The 20,060-nt window shown below is 43.9% G+C and overlaps 2 protein-coding genes across 2 annotated transcripts in view; both read right to left on the bottom strand.

The window, feature by feature from the left end:
* The window catches only part of LOC106612612 (gap junction delta-2 protein), a 29,564-nt gene extending 19,940 nt beyond the window's left edge, over positions 1-9,624 (bottom strand). The window contains exon 1 of the mRNA XM_014213945.2: positions 8,248-9,624. Coding sequence (XP_014069420.1) covers positions 8,248-8,318 — 71 coding nt within the window. The 5' untranslated portion in view covers positions 8,319-9,624. The remainder of the gene's footprint in view (positions 1-8,247) is intronic.
* Positions 9,625-14,286: 4,662 nt separating this feature from the next.
* LOC106612613 (ribosome biogenesis protein NOP53) lies at positions 14,287-19,320 on the bottom strand. The gene is made up of 12 exons (XM_014213947.2): positions 19,035-19,320; positions 18,429-18,505; positions 18,230-18,326; positions 17,517-17,716; positions 17,371-17,426; positions 17,124-17,219; positions 16,885-16,986; positions 16,631-16,777; positions 16,354-16,529; positions 15,951-16,017; positions 15,633-15,709; positions 14,287-15,032 (listed from the first exon to the last, which is right to left on the bottom strand). Exons 1-12 carry the CDS (start codon positions 19,238-19,240, stop codon positions 14,972-14,974), a joined length of 1,362 nt encoding a protein of 453 aa, XP_014069422.1. The 5' UTR covers positions 19,241-19,320; the 3' UTR covers positions 14,287-14,971.
* Positions 19,321-20,060: the final 740 nt, after the last annotated feature.

The following is a 20,060-nucleotide window of genomic DNA, read 5'->3' as shown; positions in this document are numbered from 1 at the left end:
TCTCAAATGGGTTGAGGTCAAGACTCTGACTGGGCCATTCCAGAAGGCGTATTTTCTTCTGTTGAAGCCCTTCTGTTGTTGATTTACTTCTGTGTTTTGGGTCGTTGTCCTGTTGCATCACCCAACTTCTGTTGAGCTTCAATTAGCGGACAGATAGCCTTACATTCTCCTGCAAAATGTCTTGATAAACTTGGGAATACATTTTTCCGGCGATGATAGCAAGCTGTCCAGGCCCTGAGGCAGCAAAGCAGCCCCAAACCATGATGCTCCCTCCACCATACTTTACAGTTGGGATGAGGTTTTGATGTTGGTGTGCTGTGCCTTTTTTTCCCCACACATAGTGTTGTGTGTTCCTTCCAAACAACTCAACTTTAGTTTCATCTGTCCACAGAATATTTTGGCAGTAGCGCTGTGGAACATCCAGATGCTCTTTTGCGAACTTCAGACGTGCAGCAATGTTTATTTTGGACAGCAGTGGCTTCTTCCATGGTGTCCTCCCATGAACACCATTCCTGGTTAGTGTTTTACGTATATGCTACTCATCAATAGAGATGTTAGCATGTTCCAGAGATTTCTGTAAGCTGACACTCTAGGATTCTTCTTAACCTCATTGAGCATTCTGCTCTGTGCTCTTGCAGTCATCTTTGCAGGACGGCCACTCCTAAGGAGAGTAGCAACAGTGCTTTCTCCATTTACAGACAATTTGTCTTACCATGGACTTATGAACATCAAGGCTTTTAGAGATACTTTTGTAACCCTTTTCAGCTTTATGCAAGTTAACAATTCTTAATCTTAGGTCTTCTGAGACCTATTTTGTTGGAGGCATGGTTCACATCAGGCAATGCTTCTTGTGAATAGAAAACTCTAATTTTGTGAGTGTTTTTATAGGGCAGCTCTAACCAATATCTCCAATCTCGTCTCATTGATTGGACTCCAGGTTAGCTGACACCTGACTCCAATTAGCTTTTGGAGAAGTCATTAGCCTAGGAGGTCACATACTTTTTCCAACCTACACCGTGAATGTTTAAATTATGTATTCAATATAGACAAGAAAAATACAATAATTTGTGTGTTATTATATTAAGCACACTGTGTTTGTCTATTGTTGTGATTTAGATATAGATCAGATCAAATGTTATGACTCATTTATGCAGGAATCCAGGTAATTCCAAAGGGTTCACATACTTTTTCTTGCCACTGTATCTTTTTAAAATATATTTTCCTTTATTATGTTCCCCTAACTGTACCACCCATCCCCTAATTGGAGTAAACTAATGGACAACAACACTTAGGCTTCTACTTCCAGCTTATACATACAATATACATTTTACGGACACAATGTATTTTTCCTCTTCTTTTTTTATCCCATCCTTCAGCTACCCTCATCCCCTCCCATCTATCGCTGAAGACCATCCAGTTTTGCTTTCTAGTTGGCATATATTTTTGACTGTGCTATTTCAACAACAAAAAAGTCAATTTCACAAAAATTCTGAACCTCTATACATTTTACGGACCCAGTATATTTTACATTAGTTAACTTGTTGTTTTTAGTCCCACACCTTCAGCTCCACTCAACCCCTCACATCTATCTCTTAAAACCATCCAGTTTTGATTTCTATTTGCCATATATTTTTCACCTGTGCTGTGATGTGTCACAAAAGTTCTGAACGTTTCCAATTGCATTTTATTGATGGCAATTTGATACCGGGACGAGATTCTGAGGCCCATTGTTGGGCCATTCATCTGCCGCCATCACCTCATGTTTCAGGATGATAATGCATGGCCCCATGTCACAAGGATCTTTACACAATTCCTGGAAGCTGAAAATGTCCCAGTTCTTTCAGACATGTCACCCATTGAGCATGTTTGGGATGCTCTGGATCATGTAAGACAGCGTGTTCTAGTTCCCGCCAATATCCAGCAACTTTGCACAGCCATTGAAGAGGAGTGGGACTACATTCCACAGGCCACAATCAATAGCCTGATCAACTCTATGCGAAGGAGATGTGTCGTGCTACATGAGGCAAATGATGGTCACACCAGATACTGACTGGTTTTCTGATCCACGCCCCTATCTTTTTTTTAAGGTATCTGTGACCAATATGCATATCTGTATTCCCAGTCATGTGAAATCTATAGATTAGGGCCTAATTTATTTCTTTCAAAAGATTGATTTCCTATATGAACTGTAACTCAGTAAAATTAACAGTAAAATATTTTAAACTGTTGCAGGTTTCATTTATATTTGTGTTAAGTGTAGTTTTTGGTTTAAAAAAGACCAGGAATTCAGCTAAAAAAATATGTAATTCAGGAAGTGTGTTCCCAAGTATTCCCACTAATAAAAAAGAGACATATGTCTCAATGTCATCAAGGTTTATGATTATGTATTTGAAAATAACAAATCTCTTTTTGGGCTTAGTTGTGGTGAATTTGCAGTGTACAAATTATAATTATTTTCCAGCCCTCCGAACATTCGCTCCGATCTAGTTGCCTACCCATGCTGTAAGGGGAGTAAGCGACTGTAAACACTCTAGGGGCCAATGTATCTGAAATGAGGAGGGTAATAAATAGACCTGTGGGGGACTCCGCAATGATATTACCCTGAGGCAAGGCACAGAGTATGCCATGCCATGTAGGCTTGCTCCTCTACCTACAGTGCCTGGCAAAAGTGTTCATCCCCCTTGGTGTTTTTCCTATTTTGTTGCATTACAACCTGTAATTTAAATTGATTTTTATTTGGATTTCATATAATGGACATACACAAAATAGTCCAAATTGGTGAAGTGAAATGAAAAAATAACTTGTTTTAAAAAATAAAAAACAGAAAAGTGGTGCGTGCATATGCATTTGCTATGAAGCCCCTAAATAAGATCTGGTGCAACCAATTAGCTTCAGAAGTCACATAATTAGTTAAATAAAGTCCACCTGTGTGCAATCTAAGTGTCACATGATCTGTCACATGATTTCAGTACATATACACCTGTTCTGAAAGGCCCCAGAGTCTGCAACGCCATTAAGCAAGGGACACCATTAAGCAAGGGACACCACCAAGCAAACGGCACCATGAAGACCAAGGAGCTCTCCAAACAGGTCGGGGACAAAGTTGTAGAGCAGTACAGATCAGTGTTGGGTTATAAAAAAATATCTGAAACTTTGAACATTCCACGGAGCACCATTATATCCATTATTAAAAAATTGAAAGAACATGGCACCACAACAAACTTGCCAAGAGAGGGCCGCCCACCAAAACTCACGGACCAGGCAAGGACGACATTAATCAGAGGCAACAAAGACATTAATCAGAGGCAACAAAGAGACCAAAGATAACCCTGAAGGAGATGCAAAGCTCCACAGCAGAGATTGGAGTATCTGTCCATAGGACCACTTTAAGCTGTACTGTCCACCGAGCTGGGCTTTACGGAAGAGTGGCCAGAAAAAAAGCCATTGCTTAAAGAAAAAAATAAGCAAACACGTTTGGTGTTCGCCAAAAGGCATGTGGGAGACTCCTCAAAGATATGGTAGAAGGTACTCTGGTCAGATGAGACAAAAAATGAGTTTTTTGGCCATTAAGGAAAATGCTATGTCTGGTGCAAACCCAACACCTCTCATCACCCCGAGAACACAGTGAAGCATGGTGGTGGCAGCATCATGCTGTGGGGATGTTTTTCATCGGCAGGGAATGGGAAACTGGTCAGAATTGAAGGAATGATGGATGGCGCTAAATACAGGGAAATTCTTGAGGGAAACCTGTTTCAGTCTTCCAGAGATTTGAGGCTGGGATGGAGGTTGACCTTCCAGCAGGACAATGACCATGAGCATACTGCTAAAGCAACACTTGAGTGGTTTAAGGGGAAACATTAAAATGTCTTGGTATTGCCTTGTCAAAGCTCAGAACTCAATCCAATTGAGAATCTGTGGTATGACTTAAAGATTGCTGTACACCAGCAGAACCCATCCTACTTGAAGGAGCTGGAGCAGTTTTGCCTTGAAGAATGGCCAAAAATCCCAGTGGATCCCAGCTAGATGTGCCAGCTCATAGAGACATACCACAAGAGACTTGCAGCTGAAATTGCTGCAAAAGGTGGCTCTGCAAAGTATTGACTTTGGGGGGTGAATAGTTATGCACGATCAAGTTTTCAGTTTTTTTGTCTTATTTCTTGTTTGTTTCACAATAGAAAATATTTTGCATCGTCAAAGTAGTAGTCATGTTGTGTAAATCAAATGATACAAACCCCCCCCCAAATCCATTTTAATACCAGGTTGTAAGAAAAGGAAAAATGCCAAGGGGGGGTGAGTACTTTTATGGTAAGTATAGTAGACCCTGTTTCTGGAAGCCATCCTTTGGGCTGGTTGCTTCAGCGCTACTATGATTAGTAAGTAATTTAACAAATCCATCAGGTTAAAATATCATACTAATTGGTGTCCAACCACATGGTTTCCACTAGGTTTAACCTGACTGGAGCATGTTCCCTCACATGTTCCATTACCTACTCCTCTATCCAAGTCGAATCCAACTCAAAATAATACGTTCATCAAATTGTATCTAACTCAAAACAAGAAGTTTCACCAACTCTTACTCCCTATGTCTGTTGCTGTCTACAATGTTTTCCCACCAACTGTCCATAGCGCTCATCAGTCATGAAGCTGGGTTATAGCCAAATCATTCTGATCTCTGCCTGTTTTGAGGCTCTTCCTTCCAACAATGGGCATCAGTGTCGAGATCAAAGGTTGGTTCAACAGGAACCCTGGTATGTGGCCAGTGTTCAGTCATGCTCTCTCCCTCTCCAGCCTGCATATCAATGGAAGGAAGCTACTATCTGATCTCAGCCAGGAATTCTATTTCCAAGTGGACGACGTCTGATAAATCACACACACACACACACACACACACACACACACACACACACACACACACACACACACACACACACACACACACACACACACACACAGTCTTGGGAAAGGAATGTGGCATCTCTCCCGCGTGTGTTAATGCTAATGCAATTAATGTGATTCATGTTGAAAAGCAGCCAGTTTGTTTTTGTGTCATCCTGAGGGAATGCACAGTGGCATCACCAGGGGGAATAAGGGAGCCATGATGCTTCCTTAGTCCCTCGCATCTTCAGACAGTGACCAATGAGTAGCCCCAAACCACAGTATAAGGACCAATCAGGGACTTGTGCTCAGGGGAATTTCCAGTTTCCACAATGTTTCTAAACAGCAATGATGCCAAGGTCGGATGTCATGTCATGGAGAGCCATCACTGTCTACCGCGGCTGAACAATAGTGAAGGCAATTGCCAGATAACATGCCAGTTACTTATAGTACAATCTTAGAAAAAAGGGTTCCAAAGGGTTCTTCATTTTTCCCTATAGGAGAACCCTTTTTGGTTCAGGCAATGAACTCTTTTAGGTTCTAGATAGCACCTTTTTTTTCTAAGAGTGTAACAATGGATGAAAAGCAAACATGACAAAATGAGTCAGCTACAAAACAGCTGCTTTAACTCTAACACTCCTCTTGCTTATGTTTATATTACCATCTTACACTTTCACACCATTGTCAGAGAGAGAGGACAGTTTGTACACTAACACTGTAACCATAGAAATAGAACTACTACAACAGACACTAGAATGGGGAAAATCAGAACAATTACTTGAATATCGGAATACCATTCTAGTAATTACATTTCTATGACTGTAACCAGCCTCTGCAGACTGACGCGATGGCGCCTGCCTCTGTCAGAGAGTGAATAACACTTTGCTCTCACTCCTTCTAGCGTGGTGACTAATTCAGATGATCAGTGTGGATCATGAATGAGTAGGGGAGGTGTGATCCTTGATAGCACCACTACTGCTGCCGGATACAGGCTGACTGGTCTGTCTCCTAATAGAAGTGCAGATCCGTGGAAGCCAGGGGGCAGGCAGCTTTGGCACTATACATAATATACTGTAATTCTATAGCGCTAGTTCTGGAGGAACATTCATATAGACACACTGATTATGATAGTGTTATGAATGTGTTATGAAGTCCTTATGTAGGTACCCTTCAAATAATGTGTCACCCTATAATGAATGTGCTGAATAGTTGATAATGTAATGTATACACTCAAAGTATCTACTCTTGTATGACAAATGATGGACAACTAGCTATAGGGCCCAGTACTGTATTATGAGGTAGCCTACAGTCAATATTGGATGTTGGTTTTAATCTCTCTCTCTCTCTAGGCTTACAGTAGATTTGGCAAGACATGATTTTGTGATGAGAAAACATCAACAATGACTGACAGTGACAGCTCTTTTGTACTTCGCTGGGCTGCAGTTGCACTTTTAATCCTCCACTGCATTAGGACAACCAATGACATAAGAACCTTACAATTCATTTGTGATATAATTCAAAACATACACTACTGTTCAAAAGTAATTTACAACATTAACAATGTCTACACTGTATTTCTGATCATTTTGATGTTATTTTAATGGACAAAAAAAGGACATTTCTAAGTGACCCCAAACTTTTGAACGGTAGCATATATGTAATATAATGATATAATAACTCAAAAGCTCAGATATGAATGAGATTTCTCTTTACTAAGTAACAAAATGTACACCCCAAAATACACCCTATTCACTTGATAGTATACTACATTACTTATGACCATGGTCATACGTAGTACACTATACACTGAGTGTACAAAACATTACGAACACCTGCTCTTTCCATGACATAGACTGGCCTAGCTGAATCCAGGTGAAAGCTATGATCCCTTATTTATGTCACTTGTTAAATCCACTTCAATCAGTGTAGATGAAGGGAAGGAGAAAGGCGGGTTAAAGAAGGATTTTTAGGCTTTGAGACAATTGAGACATGGATTGTGTATGTGTGCCATTCAGAGGGTGAATGGGCAAGACAAAAGATTGAAGTGCCTTTGAATGGGGTATGGTAGTAGATGCCAGGCACTGTGGTTTGTGTCAAGAACTGTAACGCTGCTGGGTTTTTCCACGCTCAAGATTTTTCCGTGTGTATCTAGAATAGTGTTGACACAACTGTGGAATCAACATGGGCCAGCATCCTTGTGGAACGCTTTCGACACCTTGTAGAGTCCATGCCCCGACGAATTGAGACTGTTCTGAGGGTAAAAGGTGGAGGGGTGCAACTCAATATTAGGAAGGTGTTCTTAATGTCTGGTATAGTCAGTGTGTAGGGAATAGGGAGCCATTTGGGATGCACAAAAGCAAAATGAGCACACTTTCCACGGCAGTCTTGGAGCATTAATTTATCTTTATGCAGATGTCAGGGAGGACCAGTGACCACACTGCCCATAATGAGGACACAACCAACCCTACAGCTTTCTGTAGTGACTTCCCAGAAGACACACCAGAGAGGGTGTGAGAGAGCAAGGAGAGAGAGAGAGAGAGAGAGAGAGAGAGAGAGCAAGAGAGAATAGAGAGTGAGAGGAGCAAGTGAGAGGAATGGACTGGGCGAAAGTCAAATGAGGTCTCTGCATCCTCGTGCTGTTTCAAACTCTGACAGCTGAAGTCCCTTGGACCAATGGCATCTCTCCTCTCCCCCGTTCTCCCCCGTCCATTCTCCCCCTCCCTCCATCATACATCCCATCACTTTGTCCACAGGATTAAAACAAAGCCTCTCAGCTTCTGATCAGCCACTTTGGACAGGAAGCCACAGACTCAATCAGACCATATTTGCAACACATAGAGATGACACATAGAGGGGAAGGTTCATTGAGAGCCTCAAACTGACCATGCAGAAGAGAATATCCTCGCAATAAGCCCCCTATCCAATACCTAGCCTACAGTATATTCAAATCATCCAAATCAAAAACGATGGAGGATAGAGTGCCCTTTGCAGCCAAAACCAGAGACATTTATTAACAATCTGCCCTTTTAAAATGGTAATGTAAGTTCTTATTTTATTTTTGTATAATTTTAATGTTATGGCCATTGTGTTTGCGATTGAGCCTTCGGAATGGAATCCAAAGACAAAGTGAATGTGACATAAAAGCTTTTGAATGTAATGTAATTTAACCTCTAGATCAGGTCAATTCAAATCTCGACATTGAAGCCAGTTCCACTACTGATTTTCAATATTTCCCTCTTAACCAGGGACTGATAATGACTTGGGACACCAGGTGGGTGCAATTCATTATCAGGTAGAACACAACCGGCAGTACTCTGGACCTGCAGGCTCAGATTTGAATACCCCTGCTCTAGATACCAGTATGCTGCTTACCTTCCGATCATAGTGGAATGCTGCTGGACGGCAGCCTCCAGGAGGCGCTCCAGGATGGTCCACTCCCCCATGATGGCCGTGGTTCCTCCTCTGGGCACAGGAAACCCGCTGTAGGCCCTCCTTCAGGGCTTCGAGGTGCCCTAGGCTCACCTGCGTCTACCCACCGGAGGGGAAGTGAGAGTGCTGCTGCTGGGTGGGACTGGGGGCAGAGGGCGTCCTCTACTACAGCTCACTGGGCCCCCATGGCTGCCTGGTGGATATCCATGGACCCTGACTCCACCCCCACCGCGCTGACCTGAGATGACTGGACCGGTGCTTCTCTGTGCCGGCGTGCAGACACGCGCGCACGTACAAGCACTGTATCTGGTGGCAGAGTTGGTGTCCCTGTTTTCACTTGTTCTGTCCTCACGTGGGTTCTCTCTCTCTGCGATCCTGCCCTCTAGGTGTACCTGGCCTTTCTACCTATCTCTGTCTCCAGCTGCCCTGCTGCTTTCTCACACACACACACACACACACACACACACACACACACACACACACACACACACACACACACACACACACACACACACACACACACACACACACACACACACACACATACACACACCTGCTCGCTACCACAACACACATAGAAGAGCCTCACACTCTCTCCCCAGCTGTCGTAATCCCTCAGCCACTGTGCTGTGTCTGGTAAAACACAGTGAAACCAGGCTCACACACTCTAAACGCCCTGCCATGCACTGAGACTTACAGTGTGCAGGAACAGTGATCCATCGCACCCAGTCTCACACGCACACGTCATGCTCACACGCTCGCACATTGTCCTCAACAGTCAAAGATCAGCGTCTGTCTTCTCTCTCCACTCCTCCCTCATCCTCCTCTTCCCTCCCTCCACTGTCTCTCTCTCCTCCGTCCTCTCTCTCTCCTTCCCTGTGGCTAGTCTTGTGCTTCTCTGCCTCTCTCTCCACATCTCCCGAACAAGCTGCTATCTACCGCTCTCCCTCCACATTGTCTAGTTTTCTGCTTCACCCTCCGTCTCTCATCTCTCCTCGTTCTGTTCACACTGTCAGCGGAGTAGTGTACCTCTCTCTCTCTCTCTCTCTCTCTCTCGTTTACTCGCTCGTTCTCCCCCTCTCTCTGGCAGAGAGCGAGAGTGAATTGCTGCTCTGCTTGTAAGGAAAGCTCCCCACTGGTTTCTCTCAGCGTGCTAGAGGAATAATACCTCTTCTTCTTCTCCTCCCTCCCTCTGCTGCTTCTCTGCCTTCATCTTGCTACCCTCAGTTTGACTTCAGACTCTCTCCGTCTCCACCTGCCCACTCCCTCTCTCACTCTCTTACACTCTCCGTCTATCTGCAGGCACCCGGCTCGTGCGTGTCCAGAGGATTAGAGAGGAATCATCGCTCTGCTCCTCCCTCCCTCCCTCCCTCCCTTGCTCTGTTTATCCCCTCCTCTCTCTCTCTCTCTCTCTCATCTCTCACTATTCCACTCCAAATACAACACAACCGACACACAAACCATTTTCCATTATCACTCTTTTCCAGCCTTGCTTTTCATCCATCCCTCCATTTTTTCCACCTACTGGTTTGCCTGTTCTACCTCTCCTCTCACCTTCTGGGTGTACACAGAGCGTTCACATTGACAACTGTGTTTATTGGCAGTTGTCAATGTGAATGGTGTTGGGGGATGCAAATGTAGAATACTGTCATGGTCACCTTTGCTGTTATGGTCACTCTCAAATGCACAAACACTTGCTAATTCTCTGGTGGAAGACGAGGGAGACGAGATATAGCAGAGATATTCGACGTTTGGAACAACGTGGGAAGTCTAATGCTGCAGTGACTGTGAGAGCCTGTTGGATTTAGAGTCATTTACTCAGGTGATGCACCCCCCTCTCTCTTCAGGATCCAGACCCTCCCAGACGAATACAGACGTGGGACTGACTTGTAAGCTACTGTATGTACACAGTTCATATCACTATGTTACCCATCCTCTCACATTCAAGAAAGCATCCACTGTGAGGTTCAGGTGAAGACCAGAAATATCTCCCAAGAGGGTCTTTGACATAATCATGTCCTGAGCGAGTGACCTAAGGTCAGTACCAGTGCAATCGGTAGGGGAGGGGATGAGGTGTTCACCTTCTCTATTCATGTGTATTTGAGAAAGGACAGCTCGAAGAGTGGTATATAGGACTACAGGTGAGAGGACTGATGGTTGCAGACTCAGCACATCGATGTGCTCAGGGAGCCGCGAGACACACTATAATGAAGTGATGCAGGTGAGCAGTGATAGCGTTCATAATGTGTACCGCTCTGCTCCACTCACGGCACACCATTGGCATCTACCTCATGCCACTGCAATCTGGCTCCATCAACGGCTCGCACATGTAGTGAGGGAGAAGAGGAGAAAAACAGGAAAACCATCGCTCTCAAACACACACGGAAATCTGTACACTCAAAATGACTGAAGGTCATGGTGAACCAAGATGGCTGGTAGCATTGATAGATTAAACGAGAACATTATTGTCCATTGCATTGTGAAATAGAAATGTGCCTTTTTACTGCCATTTCTGTCGACAGCCATAACATAGGTATGGTTTACTACAGGCACAGTCTCAGAGGCACCAGTGTGTTGAGTGTAACTACTGTGGGTAGGGCGATGTGGGCACCGGAGGTTGCCTGGCTGGAAGGCACAGGGATTAGCGGTGCGGGGAGGGATCAGAGGCGGGCGGTGGGCCACTCTTTAGGTAAAAGATTACATTTGCACCCTGATTAAGGGATAAGCAGCTTTGTCGGAGCTCCAGGCACCCACGGGACCAGGGGATACTGCCATACTGCCTGGCCAGGGGTAATTAAGGTTTAAGGCCTCCCCTCCCTGTCTGTGTCCTCCTCCGTTCCACAACTCCATATTAATGCCCATGATTTTGGAATGAGATGTTCAACGAGCAGGTGTCCACATACTTTTGGCCATGTAGTCAAAGTTTTATGGACTCCGTGTGAAATAATAGTAGCTGACATGATTTTTGAATGACTACCCCTTCCTCTGTCCCCCATACACCTGTAAGGTCCCTCAGTCAAGCATTGAATTTCAAGCAGATTCAAGTACAAAGACCAGGGACCTTTTTGACAGCCTCAAAGACAGACAGTGATTGGTAGATGGATAAAAAATAAATCAGACATTGAATATCTCTTTAAGCATGGTCAAGTTAACAATTATGCTATGGGTGATGTATTAAACCACCCAGACACATCAAAGATGCAGTCGTCCGTCTGAACTGAGCTGCAGGACAGGAAGGAAACTGCTCAGGGATGTCAGAATGATGCCATTGGTGATTTTAAGAGTTGGCTGTGGTGGAAGAAAACTGAGAATGGATCAACATTTGTGTGACTCTACAATAATGACAGTGAAAAATATACAGATTAAAAAAGATTCCAAATCATGCATATATATACTGCTCAAAAAAATAAAGGGAACACTTAAACAACACATCCTAGATCTGAATGAAAGAAATAATCTTAAATACTTTTTTCTTTACATAGTTGAATGTGCTGACAACAAAATCACACAAAAATAATCAATGGAAATCCAATTTATCAACCCATGGATGTCTGGATTTGGAGTCACACTCAAAATTAAAGTGGAAAACCACACTACAGGCTGATCCAACTTTGATGTAATGTCCTTAAAACAAGTGAAAATGAGGCTCAGTAGTGTGTGTGGCCTCCACGTGCCTGTATGACCTCCCTACAACGCCTGGGCATGCTCCTGATGAGGTGGCGGATGGTCTCCTGAGGGATCTCCTGCCAGACCTGGACTAAAGCATCCGCCAACTCCTGGACAGTCTGTGGTGCAACGTGGCGTTGGTGGATGGAGCGAGACATGATATCCCAGATGTGCTCAATTGGATTCAGGTCTGGGGAATGGGCGGGCCAGTCCATAGCATCAATGCCTTCGTCTTGCAGGAACTGCTGACAGACTCCAGCCACATGAGGTCTAGCATTGTCTTGCATTAGGAGGAACCCAGGGCCAACCGCACCAGCATATGGTCTCACAAGGGGTCTGAGGATCTCATCTCGGTACCTAATGGCAGTCAGGCTACCTCTGGCGAGCACATGGAGGGCTGTGCGGCCCCCCAAAGAAATGCCACCCCACACCATGACTGACCCACCGCCAAACCGGTCATGCTGGAGGATGTTGCAGGCAGCAGAACGTTCTCCACGGTGTCTCCAGACTCTGTCACGTCTGTCACGTGCTCAGTGTGAACCTGCTTTCATCTGTGAAGAGCACAGGGCGCCAGTGGCGAATTTGCCAATCTTGGTGTTCTCTGGCAAATGCCAAACGTCCTGCACGGTGTTGGGCTGTAAGCACAACCCCCACCTGTGGACGTCGGGCCCTCATACCACCCTCATGGAGTCCGTTTCTGACCGTTTGAGCAGACACATGCACATTTGTGGCCTGCTGGAGGTTATTTTGCAGGGCTCTGGCAGTGCTCCTCCTGCTCCTCCTTGCACAAAGGCGGAGGTAGCGGTCCTGCTGCTGGGTTGTTGCCCTCCTACGGCCTCCTCCACGTCTCCTGATGTACTGGCCTGCCTCCTGGTAGCGCCTCCATGCTTTGGACACTACGCTGACAGACACAGCAAACCTTCTTGCCACAGCTCGCATTGATGTGACATCCTGGATGAGCTGCACTACCTGAGCCACTTGTGTGGGTTGTAGACTCCGTCTCATGCTACCACTAGAGTGAAAGCACTGCCAGCATTCAAAAGTGACCAAAACATCAGCCAGGAAGCATAGGAACTGAGAAGGGGTCTGTGGTCCACCTGCAGAACCACTCCTTTATTGGGGGTGTCTTGTTAATTGCCTATAATTTCCACCTGTTGTCTATTCCATTTGCACAACAGCATGTGAAATTTGTCAATCAGTGTTGCTTCCTAAGTGGATAGTTTGATTTCACAGAAGTGTGATTGACTTGGAGTTACATTGTGTTGTTTAAGTGTTCCCTTTTTTGAGCAGTGTATATGTATGCAACAAGGCATTAAAGTAATACTGACAAATAGCAAAGGATCATGTTTGGGGCAAATCCAACACATTACTGAGTAACTGCCTCCTTATTTGCAAGCATGGTGGTGGCTGCATCATGGTATGGGTATGCTTGACATTGGCAAAGACTGGGGAGTTTTTCAGGATGAAAAGAAACAGGATGGAGCTAAGCACAGGCAAAATCATAAAGGAAAACCTGCTTCACACCAGACACTGGGAGATGAATTCCCCTTTCACCGCAACAACCTACAACACAAATCTACATAGGAGTTGCTGACCAAGACAGTGAATGTTTGAGTAGCCAGGTTACAGTTGGCTTGACTATCTATGGCAAAACTTCAATTTTGTAGTCAAGAATTTTGAAACGAATGGCCAAATATTGCACAATAAAGGTGCGCAAATATCTTAAGAGACTCACAGCTGTAATCGCTGCCAAAAGGTGTTTCTAACATGTATTGACTGAGGGGGATGAATACTTATCTAATCATGGTAGTGTTGTTTTTCATTCATCTTAAAAAATATATATAATTTCATCCACTTTTACAGTATTTTGTGTAGACAATGGACAAAAATGTCCAATAAAATCCATTTGAATCCCACTATGTAACAGAAAACGTGAAGAAATCCAAGGGCCGTGTACTTTCTATAGGCACTGAATAATACGTTTGAGCCACTATTTTCGCAAAGGTCACGCGACCACCAAGATATATTCATATACCACAAGCACCGTGGATACACTGTAAACTAGACCCTTCAAACATTGCTTACAAAAATATTTTACAATTTCAACAATGTATTGGTTTTTAAGCTGTTGAATACAGACTTCTGGTGCCAAATTCAAATTTCATCTGGAGACGTATGCTTGTGGTCTTGAGACAATTGTAAGAAATCATATGAAACTTCTTTGCAATCATACTAGACACCTTAATAATGCATGACTCATTTGTTGAGAAGCACAAACAGATTTAAATAGCATAGTCAGAGTAAAATTAAAAGCAATTTAATTCATTAACTTGCTTTAATGAAATCAAGTCAGATTACAGCAAATAAAGTGATTTTGAACACAACAGATGTAACTGAAAGAATGTACCCAAGTCCAAATCTTGACAAGTGGCTTTAAACATTAGTCTGCCGTTAACAGTCTTGTTATTCACTCAGGAATCCACTCCTTCTAATGAGGGCAGTAATCTTGATGGTTTTGCAAGAACGAAAGACAAGACCACCAACTGGGAGAGGGATGGGAGAGAGGGACGGGAGAGAGGGACGGGAGAGAGCCCCCTTCTGAAGCCTAACGTTCCCAACTGATGTTGACAGACCCAGAATCAGTGGATTTAAATATCCTGCAAATGAACTCATTTGACCTCCAAATGCATTAGAACTGACCCTGAATCTGTATGACACTATCTGGATTGGGCTGGTTCGTGTTGCATATAGGTGCGTGAAAATATCAAGGCATGGCAAATAGTGTTCCAAATCGTGGTGACTTGGATCTTCAATATTTCCCAACAACACAGATTTAAAAGGGTGGCAAATCCATCACTGACTTAAAATGGGCTGAGTTGATTGGAGACATTTGAGGGGGCAAATAGTAGCTCTCTGGCTGGCTGCCGCGCAGTGGCGGTGGGTGCCGCTGTGTTATGAGTGACATCACAGCCCTGAACAGTTCCATAGGTTGGTTTGATCTCTAGGTGATCTCCTTGAAGGCCCTCTTCTCAACATACTTCAACTTGTGTCTCCTCTTGAACCTGCGGGAGGAGGCGGAGCACACGATCAAAGCACTTCAATGGCTTATCAAATCAAGACTATATACTCTTGTATAAGAAAAACAAAAGGAGATGTGGAGGGGAAGCAGCACAGCACATTGCCCTCAGTTCCCAGGAGGCTGTTTACACAACAGCTCCCCAAGTTCCATGATTGTCTTCACATTTCCGTGGAAATACTGTGAGCGCAAGGATGGGTTCATCACTGGACACCGTCATGCTTAAGCTGACTGAACCAAAAGAGGGGTATACTACAACGCATGTTAGCCAGCTAACTTTGATAAAACAACAAAAGTAACTATTTTCTGGTTCATTAAGACAGCTAAATGTGTGTTTGGTTGTTGGGTCAATTAGACCAAGCCAATTTCAAGCTCACCTTTCTAAAAAAGCTATTTCACAATATTATGGCCTACGCATAGATCCTGCTTTGTAGTATTGCTCTCTGGAAACAGCCAATAATGCAAACACAAATCTAGAATGTTCTACTATGAAAGTTATGAGTTAATGACATACAAACTACTATGTATAAATATATATCTGATATCAGATGCTGTTTGTTTTACAGAAAGGGAGAGAATAACTTACTTGGCTCGTTCTCTGGGCTCAATCATGTTCCTCTTCTGCATACTCTTGAAGCGGTCCTTGAGGACACTGCCCTCTGGCTGCAGGACACATAATTACATGTGGGGAAGGGAAACATGTCAGTAAATCCATATAAATAAATAGTGCTCTGATGAAGGACCTTGCTCCGAAAGGGGGCAGCATTAGATATTATTGTAAAATTAAGTTGCTATGCTGTAACTTTTTCAGCATTTCAGTTCCACATATATGTACATGGGTTCAAAAGGCCAGCCCAGTGTGAATGTATTGTAGACAGTGAGGGGGATACAGTCAGTCACAAACCTTGAGTGTCCGCAGGGAACCAGAAATCTCATCACTCAGCTGGATCTCTAGATCCTGAGCCTGGAACCTAGGGAGATATGTGGGGGACAATTTCAGACAGAGTATGGCGATCACAGACAGCACAACGGCACAGCCGAAACTCACACTAAGGGGAAAGCAACACTATGGAAATGAGGCTAAATCATTTGGCTTGGAATGGGGTGTAGGTTTTTCTGGAGCCCATTGTTACAGAAAATGTCTAGGGCTTCTTCCAGTTCATACTAGGATGCGTTTTACTTTACCTGCTTTTCAAATTAGCCAGGAAGCTCTATGGGGGACCTGTTGAATCTCACTCTAGATATAAATTGTAATAAATAACCAAGATGGTAGATGAGAATAGTGGCATTCCTGTGGAGGTACTGACTTGAGTCTGCCGAGACGTCGGGGCATGGACTTCTCTGCCTCCTGGTTGGCCTTCCGCTGGGCCACCCTCTCTCTGGTCCGCTGCTCCCGCCTCTTCAGGGTCGCCTGGATGGAGCGCAGCTGGAAGAGCTGCTGCTTCTTGTCAGTGAACACCCTTGCCGCCTGCTTCTGTTGCGACTGCACAGCAAGAGAGACACCATCAGTCAGATCCTAAGCTAGCACATGGAGGGGAAAGGCTAGAGCACATTAGGGGAAAAGGGCATTGTAGTCTTGCATGCCTTTATCTTGTCGGCTCGCTCTCTCTTCCTTTCTTTCTCTGTCTTTTTCTCCTGCTGCAAGCCGCCACGAATAGAAACATCCTCTTCCTCCTCCTCATCTTCGTCCTCTTCCACTAGACCTTCCACTAGTTCCTGGAAGACTGTCTCCTGCAGAGAAACAACAGAGAGGAAGGTCAGGCAAAATGGAGCTGAAGGACCACATACTGGTCTGAATTGTGTAATGATGAAGGGGGGGGGGGTGTCTGTTGTCGTACCTCAGTGGCAGTATCCTCTTGTTTGACAGCCAGCTGTCTCTCTATTCTCAGCTCCGCTTTCTCCCTCTTCACCTCCACCTCATGGGCCTCTAGTAACAAGGCCTGGGAGAAAAAGGTCAGCACTTCAATACATCAACCACGGCATTACTCAACATGAAGAGACAGAACACCACACACATCATGGGAGCAGAAACATTGACATATTGGCATTTAAATCACTGTTAAGTGTATTAAGTTACCTGATGGGAGAAGAAGTCTGGGTTGTAGGAGCCTCCAGGGGCTATGACTTCCACTGCCGGGAGAATAGAGGGCTTTGCGTTGAGCTTCTCTGGTCGCTAAGAGTGAACAAGAGCTTTTAAAACTTCATGTTAAGACAGAGTAAATATACAAACACTCCTATTTGCCTAAGTATCCCTTTTCACTATATAGCACATACAATACTGAGAGACTATAAACTTTAAGGCAGTGACCATGCTGCAATCTCACCTTCACACGGCTTTTCCCTGTTTGCTCAAGGTAGTAAGGATCTGCTGTCTCTTTGGCTGCAATATGAAGAAAAGATGGTCACAAACACTGACAGAAGAACTCCCAATAATTTGACTTAGTTTAGCATTTTGAATAGCCAAACTTACCCTCTACTCCCCACAAGTCATAATAGGGTCTGTCTGGGAAGTTGTTGGCTGCCGTCTTTGCCTTTGACGTTTTAGTTGCCGGTCTGCGGTTCAAGAGCCGTTTCTGTCTCCGTGGCAACACACCCATGGCCGCCAATTTCTCGGCATTCTCAGCAATGCGGCGGAGTTTCTTTGCGTTCGGTTGCTGGTGGGCCAAAATACTGGGGGAGAGAGGAGGAGGGAACTGAATTTTAAAGTAGTGTCCTAAAGACTTCAACAGTGTGTACAATCACAGCTTATTATGAGAAATAAGCTAACCAAAGTACACTAGCCTTGCTGCATGGCTCCAGTTTACAAAGTGAGGGGAAATTTGGGTAGTATTAGTTTGTGCATACATTAGCAAAACCTTTCGCAACAGAAAACAAAAACAAATATTTCTTATTGGACAAGTTCAGGTAGTCCCTTCTCGTTTGTTTCCATTTCATTACTAGTAAATACGACCCAGTAGAGGGGAAAACAGCACATTGCCCTCAGTTCCCAGGAGGCTGTTCACACAACAGCTCCCTGAGTTCCATGATTGTCTTCACATTCCCAAGGAAATACTGTGAGCGCAAGGATGGGTTCATCACTGGACACTGTGCAACCTGACTGAACCGGCCAAACCATCTCCAGCTAAGGGCCAGGGAAGGATGGGGGTGAGAGGGCAATTGTCAGGGTATATCAGAAAAACTCACTCTTTAGGCGGAGGGACAAGGGAGTCATGCTGCAGGATCAGGTCTATCCTCAGGGGCCGTGACTTTGACTTCTTCCCCTTCTTTCCCTCTTGGACTTCTAGCATCAGACACAGAAAACAAAGTTCAGTGATTTGACACTCCAAACATTAACAAAGTTGAAGCAGAAAATATATTTTACGTAAACAGTGGTATTTCTTACCTGGCTGGACACTTTTTTTCTGATCTCCTATGTCCACAAAGAACAGGCTATCATCTGGCTTCTCAGATATCAGTCCTCTGTCGAATAAAAAAAGAAAAGAAAATTATATATATATATATATATATATAAATAAAAATATAAATAAAAATGTTAACTAGGCAATTACATTTGAATCAAAATATGTAACTACGGCATAAAGCATGTGTTAAACTGTAAATTTAAGTAGGTAACGTTACATAAAAGCAGCCGAATCATAACGTTACTAGTAAACCGGTCAAGAAACGATTCAGTTTAGGTGTGTTGCTCAAATTTGGATAATTATGAGGGTGATTATATAAAAAAATAAAAAAAATTAAACATGTTATATAGCCAACTCCCTTGGTTAACCAGCTTAGCTTGCGTGCTAATTAGAATAAACAAGCTAGCTAGCAAGGTACAACTTCCATTTTTGCAAGATGTTGACTTAGATCGATTGACATGCAAAACTAGCTAGCTAGAATAATCACAGACGTTTGATAATGTCGCAATAATTGCTAAATAATCGCTTATTAGCAGGTAATAAAAACTAGCAAGACAGCTAGCTCTGTTGGCAAACATGCTGCTCACCCTGTAGCTCTTTCCTGAAGTCTCACGTCATCCAAAAACTCTTCAACATCTTGAATATCACTGTGTTTGTTCCAATTCTTTTTCTTATTCTTATTCACACGCTTTCTCCGGCCACTGTTCAAGTCATCTGATCCGGCCGACGATTCAAAAGATATGAATCCTGGCTGCAACGCTGCCACGCGTTTGAGTCTCTTCACCGCCGCCATGCTGGATCAGCCTTCTTTTCTTTCATGAGGTTTAACGGCAGTTGACATCCAATAAATGTTGCATTACCGCCACCTACTAGACTGGAGTATAACTCCCTTATACCTTGCTTGAAAAAAATATAAAATAAATAAATACAACAAATACCCTACCATCTAACACTAGTAAAAATTTAGAATAATAATGTACAAATAAAATACCATACTCCACTATTGAAATATATTTAGTCCTACTTCAGGCCAACAGCCTGAAAGGATGGGACACCACCACTTAACACACCCTGTAACTCTTCCGATGTCAAGTCTCACACACCCAAATACTTCTCTGTAGCTGCCACCACAACCTTTATTTTCTGGGACTTACATTCCATCCCTGCAGTACAGTTGATAACCATTGATATAAATGCCAAAAATCCAATCTTACTGAAACGTATATCACTTGTTGGTTTATCCCTATGTACTGGTACAGATCTACTACTCACACCACTCCTCTCAGTATCCCTCCCCCTTGAACCATCTTCCTCTACTTTCTTCACTGCCTCAGCATATGACAACTTCTGCACTACTCTAACCTTGGAAACCTCAACCTGCCTCTCTCGCACAGGACATTTCTGATCCCCAGCCCAATGGGCACCCCTACAATTAACACATACCACTACTTTCCACAATGCTACGTATTCCTTTCTCTCATGCCCTTCTGCACACTTCTCACACCTAAAAACGTCCCTCCTACACACTGATTCCACATGCCCATAAGCTTGACACCTGTAACAACGTAAAGAATTTGGCACAATAGCTGTTAACATCACTTTGTCCAAAAAGA

The sequence above is a fragment of the Salmo salar genome, chromosome ssa09, assembly GCF_905237065.1.
Source record: "Salmo salar chromosome ssa09, Ssal_v3.1, whole genome shotgun sequence".
In the NCBI taxonomy this organism is placed as follows: domain Eukaryota; kingdom Metazoa; phylum Chordata; class Actinopteri; order Salmoniformes; family Salmonidae; genus Salmo; species Salmo salar.
Note: the sequence above shows the minus strand (reverse complement) of the source record. Positions and strands in the feature narration are given on the sequence as shown.